This window comes from Ranitomeya variabilis, chromosome 2 (genome assembly GCF_051348905.1).
Source record: "Ranitomeya variabilis isolate aRanVar5 chromosome 2, aRanVar5.hap1, whole genome shotgun sequence".
Classification (NCBI taxonomy): Eukaryota; Metazoa; Chordata; class Amphibia; order Anura; family Dendrobatidae; genus Ranitomeya; species Ranitomeya variabilis.
In genome coordinates this window covers 998,759,634-998,766,324 of record NC_135233.1, presented here as the reverse complement: position 1 = coordinate 998,766,324, position 6,691 = coordinate 998,759,634, and the positions used below count along the sequence as shown (strand labels likewise).

The window sequence follows — 6,691 nt, the reverse complement described above, 5'->3', positions numbered from 1 at the left end:
GGAAAAGATGGGAAAAAAGAACAACTCCATAAGAAGGAACATCAGCTGTAAGTTACCATCTGTAACTGTACTGTGATCTCTTATATGGTCTGCAGGATTTGTATCTTCCACTATATGGTCGCCATATAATAATATCAGTGTTTGTTTTTGTATACAGATGTATTTTCAGTCACAGTGCGGTCATCGGCTAATGTTCCCCTATACTTACAATAAGGGTGCACCGCGTAGCTGTAGTCAGGATTACCTGGTTAGGGGCCCACTCAGATTTTTCGCCCCCCCCCCCCCCCCCAAGCTGAAACCCTAGTTACGCCTCTGGGTTAGGGGTTATGGTTAGGGTTAGGATCAGAGTTAGGGGTGTGTTGGGGTTACGATTGGAGTTAGAATTGGGGGATTCCACTGTTTAGGTACATCAGGGGGTCTCCAAACGCGACATGGCGCCACCATTGATTCCAGCCAACTTTGTGTTCAAAAAGTCAAACGGTTCTCCTTCCATTCTGATCCCTGCCATGCACCCAAACAGAGGCTTTCCCCCACATACGGGGTATCGGCATACTCAGGAGAAATTGCATAACAAATTTTGTGGTCCATTTTCTCCTGACACACTTGTGAAAATAAAAAAAAATTGGTTCCAAAGTAAATTGTTTGTGAAAAAGTAAAATGTTCCTTTTTTTCCTTTCACATTGCTTTAGTTCTCGTGAAGCACCAGAAGGCTTAATAAACTTCTTGAATGTGGTTTTGTGTACCTTGAGGGGTGCAGTTTTTAGAATGGTGTCACTTTTGGGTACTTTCTGCCATATAGACCCCCCAAACTCACTTGAAATGTGAGGTGGTCCTTAAAAAAAATGGTTTTGCAAATTTTGTTGGAAAAATGAGAAATCGCTGGTCAACTTTTAACCCTTATAATGTCCTAACAAAAAAAAATATGTTTCCAAAATTGTGCTGTTGTAAAGTAGACATCTGGGAAATGATATTTGTTAACTAATTTGAGTGACACCCTTCCCTAATTTATGGGTACAAAAATTAAAAGTTTGAAAATTGCAAAATCTTTCAAGATTTTTACCAAATTGCCATTTTTTCATAAATAAACACAAGTTATATCAAAGAACTTTTACCACTACCATGAAGTACGATATGTCTTGAAAAAAAACAATCTCAGAATCAGTGGAATCCTTTGAAGCGTTCCAGAGTTATTACCCCATAAAGGGACAGTGGTCAGAATTGTAAAAATTGGCTTGGTCATTACGTACCTAGTTGGCTCTGTCACTAAAGGGTTAAAATATTGTCGACAACTACGATGACTAATGTCTCACTGCTTCTGTCCACTCCTGCAATAAAATATGAAATCAAACTGATAATATTCCAGACTCGCCATATGGACTTACTGCTAGAGGTAAAGTCTCTTGTCAACTAATCTGTGACTTTGAAACCCGTTTATTTGGATCCCAGGAAGCCTTCACGCCAAGGTATATAAGTCACTGTGAGAATAGTTTCCTTGCAGTCCGCCCATCCTCACTGTCTGAGCAGCACCTCCTCTCTGTAACATCATCATGCCTGCAGACTTCAATGGCACCTGGGTCATGGAGACCAACGACAACTTTGATGGAATCATGAAGGCACTAGGTATTCCAAATTTCTTCAGTTTTAAAAATGTGATGGTACTTGAGGGTTATTGAGGGTCCTTATGAATAAGGTTCGTGCTTACTTGGGAATTGTATCATATGTTCGAGGCTTTACTGAGATACAGGTGCATCTCACAAAATTAGAATATCATCAAAAAGTAAATTTATTTCAGTTCTTCAATAGAAAAAGTGAAACTCATATATTATAAAGAGTCATTACAAACAGAATGATCTATTTCAAGTGTTTATTTCTGTTAATGTTGATGATTATGGCTTACAGCCAATGAAAACCCGAAAGTCATTATCTCAGTAAATTATAATAATTCATAACATTAGCTTGAAAAAATTATCTTAACAACAATAACAAATATTGGCCTACTGAAATGTATATTCAGTAAATGCACTCGATACTTGGTCGGGGCTCCTTTGGTATCAGTTCCTGCTTCAATGCAGCATGGCATGGAGGAGGATCAGTCTGTGTCTCTGCTGAGGTGTTATGGAAGCCCAGGTTGCTTTGATAGCAGCCTTCAGCTCATCTGCATGGTTGGGTCTAGTGTCCTTCATCTTCCTTTTGACAAGTCTATGGGGTTAAGGTCAGGCGAGTTTGCTGGCCAATCAAGCACAGGGATACTGTTGTTTTTAAACCAGGTATTGGTACTTTTGGCAGAGTGGACAGGTGCCAAGTCCTGCTGGAGAATTAAATTTCCATCTCCAAAAAGCTTGTCGGCAGAGGGAAGCATGAAGTGCTCTAGAATTTCCTGGTAGACGGATACGCTTACTTTGGTCTTGATAAAACACAGTGGACCTACACCAGCAGATGACATGGCTCCTCCGACCATCACTGATTGTGGAAACTTCACACTAGACCTTGGAAATCAAGGTCCCAGAGACTGGAGGAAGAATGGAGAGACAGACAATCCAAGCTGCTTGACGTCTAGTGTGAATTTCCCACAATCAGTGATGGTTTGGAGAGACATGTCATCTGCTGAAACACTTGAAGTACATCACTCTGTTTGTAATGACTCTATATAATACATGAGTTTCACTTTCTGTATTGAAGAACTAAAATAAATTAACTTTTTGATGATATTCTAATTTTGTGAGAAGCACTTGTAATTCATGCAGCAGTACAGGTAAAGGTGCAGGATTTGGCTCAGGATCACATGTTGCATCTGAATTGTGCTGCAGGGTTAGGGTTCACCAGCCACCACTGCAGTCTATCGCTTGGTGACTTAGACAAGGAGTGTGCACTTCCATGCTTTCTTGAGCCAACAAGTGCTACTGGGCAGAGTGCTAGATTCGGCCAGCTCCAGAGCCCCTAATGTCCTCCGATTCCACCTCTGCTTGCCACATTGGAGGATTCACAGTTCTGGCCAGTTGTGTGACAATGACTCTGATCCAATCTCTCACACATCAGGAGCATATTGCTCCCGAGCAAGCAGGAAGGTGGGAGGCCTGGGAGCTTTGTGCTCCTGAAGTAAGATGGTGCCACAACCCCTCTAAGTAATGATTGGGAATGTGCACATTGTCACGATTCCCCAGTATCGCCCGTGTGAGCGGGTCACATGCCCACTAGATATGTCCGAATTCTCTCAATTCACTTCTATGGAAAGAAGTACGTGACCACAAGTAAGCAAACTGCAAACATACGCTCATGTGACCACCCACTCACACCGGCAATGCCAGCAGTCTAGGGTCACATCAAGTAACTGCAGATTTTTGTCCCAAGCCTTGACTACCCCTTTAATATGCGTATGCTGTCATGTGGAAGATTAATTGCATCTAGGTAAGTGTTGTAAAATTCTATGCACTTGCTGCAGAAATGTCATTCAGATGTGTGAACGGATTTCCAGTTGCACAAACTTCTAAAAGTCTGCCGTATCCGCCAGGAGTGATGAACCCGGTGGACAGCATTGCTACCTCCTAGTTATAGTGACATTGTATATCCAGTCTGAGCCCCATCATCACACTTTTTAAATTTCCTCTACTGGGACTTAAAGGGGTTGCCCAGGCTTGGGGGAGAAGTCTGCAGTCACTGTATGTAACTGTATGTAACTGCAGACTTGTGAATCTTCTCAGTCCACATTCAGAATTCGCCAGTGATGTGATTACCAGTATGTGATTTGTATACTTCGGCCACATTCCAACTAGACGTGTCCGGCCTCGCTCAGTTCATCTGTATTGAGTGAGGCTGCACGTCTAGTTGGCACGTGACTGCATGTATCCAAATCACACCGCTGCCATTTTGCTGCAGCCTGCAACCAGATTTCTCTACGCAAGTGCTGCCCGCGGCTACCACGGAGTCGGCTGGGAATTTTTAACATTGTGAAGATACTTAGACCAGAGACAGCTGCAGGGCCGTGACGGAGATGAAGACCCTATCTACAGTCCCAGCCCACAGGCCCGTCCCGATGCAGGAACAGCTTATTGCACCAAAACTTCTAATGGGGATTAAAGAATAATCAGGCTGCTAATTTCTGAAGTGAAGGCACCTAGTAAACCAGCAGCACAGCGCCTTTATGCATGCACCTTTAGTTTATGATGCCTGATCCTGTTGACAGGTTCTCTTGAAGACACATTTAGGTAAGAGAGTCAGTGGCTTGTAGTACTTGGGACTGATAAATTACTTTTGGCTACCAAACACCATTCTGTGGCGCCCTCTGCTGGTATTTTCAGAAAATGCACACTTATTTGAAAGTTGTGAAAATATTCTAGGATTTTATCTGACCATCATCTGATCAGTCCAAACACTGGTATTGAATGATTGTGATCACAATGGAAATTGCATTATTTTGCAATAATATTATTCTAATGATAGGAAAAAGATCTGTGCATGTAAATACATGGATCAGACTATTGCTGAAGTCATACAGATCTTGGATGGCAGCACTATGACGATTGATTGAATGTTCCCTTCACTCTGCAGATATTGACTTTGCCACCCGGAAGATTGCTGCTCATTTGACCCAGACTAAAGAAATAATTCAAAATGGAGATAAGTTTCAGACAAAGACCCTCAGCACATTCAGGAATTACGAGGTGGACTTCACAGTCGGGGAAGAATTTGAGGAGACGACTAAAAACCTGGACAATCGCGTGGTGCAGGTCCGCTCGTGCCGACTGTCTATGGACGGAAATTCTGTTTTTCACTGTTTACATTTGTGAAACTGATGATTGTTATATGTTATATTCTTGTTTTTAGACCTTGGTGTCTTGGGAAGGGGACAAACTTGTCTGTGTCCAGAAGGGAGAGAAGAAGAACCGCGGCTGGAAGAGTTGGATCGAGGGAGACAAAATTTTCTTCGTAAGGAATTAAAGCACATCTTCAGGAACATTGATTTTTAATTAAATGCATTTATTTTGGGCCAAAATAATTTATATTATTTAGTTGATATCAAACATTTTTCACCAGGCTGCTTCTTTCACTGCACACAATGAGTTAACTGAGAATCTGTCAGTGAAACTTGCTCTGACAGGGAGTTTATAACTCTTAAGGATTTGGTCCAGAAATTTCTGCACAATTTCTGCATCTCTTGGCAGGAAAATTGCTCCTCTCATCTGATCTATGACCACTAAACACAAGGACGTTGAGCTGAACTTTGAAGTGGTCATAAAGCGCCTATGAGGAGCTCCATATAAAAACTAATCAACTAAAAACTCCAAGCAGAGACAGATTCCCAGTTAACTCATTCTACAGACAGCAATGTACAGAAACTAAAGACCCGGAAAGTTCAAAGGGGCAAAATTGTGAATAAAATTCAATTGCAAATTACCCAAAATAATTGCACTGAAGAAAAAAAATGCCCCATCGGCTTTAAGGTTTTAGTGTCATACTATGCAAAGTTGTATTTTATACCTATACATAGAAACATTATATAATAGATAAGTGTAGTCTAGTGGCGCTGAGAAGCAAACTCATTTTCAGGCTCTCTGCTGCCCATGAGTGATCGAGACCCTAATATTTTGCTACAATTGCATCCAGTATAGGTAATCCTTTGTGATCTATATAACTTGGGGCTGATATATCAAAGCTTTTACGCCAGAAAAGTTACTTAGAAGCTCTGAAAAGTAGCACGTTTTACATAACGGGGAGTTGTACAGGAAACTGGCAACTTTTGGTGTTTTCGGACAAGTTGTAATCAGCTTTCACCTTAATTGGCGGAGCTGGGTAGGCGCCTGGGCGGGATGAGGCGTAACCACACTCACCCATCAAATTCATCACGTCAGCATTTTGTACCCCAGAAGTGCTGTGTGTCAATGACTGGAGTAGCATTTCTGGCACGGCACATGGAGGCACACGCCACCCAGGAGTGCCGTATTCATTAAATGGTGCGCTACACCCATCTGGATGAATCGGCCTCATCGTGGGCACAATATTCTTCCCACACTATAGCACGGGGGCCCACCAGAGGATTCTCCTGCTCTACTGTGGGTCAGTCCAAACCTGCTCTGGTAGGACAGCCCCACACTGTGTATCCCCACTTACAGCCGGAGTGTTTAATGAGGGGGTGGATAATACTGAAAAATCCACTTGATCAGTGCCAGCATGTGCTGAAGATCTGTGTGAACCCCCGGGTTACTCACTGTACTGTACCTTTATATTTCAGGACATGTTTTGTGAGGATCAAGTTTGCCATCAGGTTTTCAAAAAGAAGAACTAAGCAGCGCTCCGGAATGTCTGCATACTGCCATTTTTTTCTTTGTAATGTAGATACATCTGTGATAAATGTCATGTGCATTTTATTAATGAAAAATAAAGACGTTTGTAAGAAAGTCTATCATTTATTGTATGAGTGTAATCAACCATTCCTAGACATAAGTGCATCCTCACCGTAGAACAGCCAGTATTATACTCCAGAGCGGCATTTACAATTCTGCTGCCTTCAGATCTGAAATCTCCCAGTATTCCATAAAGACGCTGTCATAAGTTCTTAAATGGTTAAAATGGCAAACTGCTGATAAAGACAATTTTTAATACAATTGCGTTCTGCTCATTGCCTTGGCTACTGGCCACCCTAGGGTGTATTCAATGTGCTTCTTCATTGGATCTACCAGAGGATGAGCGGTTCCAT

At 42.0% G+C, this 6,691-nt stretch overlaps 1 protein-coding gene across 1 annotated transcript; it reads left to right on the top strand.

Annotated features, from left to right (window-relative positions):
• Positions 1–1,462: 1,462 nt before the first annotated feature.
• Positions 1,463–6,395, top strand: LOC143808456 (retinol-binding protein 2-like). Its single transcript, XM_077291143.1, has 4 exons — positions 1,463–1,620; positions 4,546–4,724; positions 4,822–4,923; positions 6,227–6,395. The coding sequence occupies exons 1-4, from the start codon at positions 1,548–1,550 to the stop codon at positions 6,278–6,280; spliced, it is 408 nt and encodes a 135-aa protein (XP_077147258.1). The 5' UTR covers positions 1,463–1,547; the 3' UTR covers positions 6,281–6,395.
• Positions 6,396–6,691: the final 296 nt, after the last annotated feature.

Bases quoted from the DNA above. Each gene is read 5' to 3' on its own strand.
- LOC143808456 (XM_077291143.1), top strand. From the start codon at position 1,548: ATGCCTGCAGACTTCAATGGCACCTGGGTCATGGAGACCAACGACAAC. The intron at 1,621-4,545 runs GTATTCCAAATT...TTCACTCTGCAG, and splicing joins TGGAATCATGAAGGCACTAG to ATATTGACTTTGCCACCCGG. The intron at 4,924-6,226 runs GTAAGGAATTAA...TTTATATTTCAG, and splicing joins AGGGAGACAAAATTTTCTTC to GACATGTTTTGTGAGGATCA.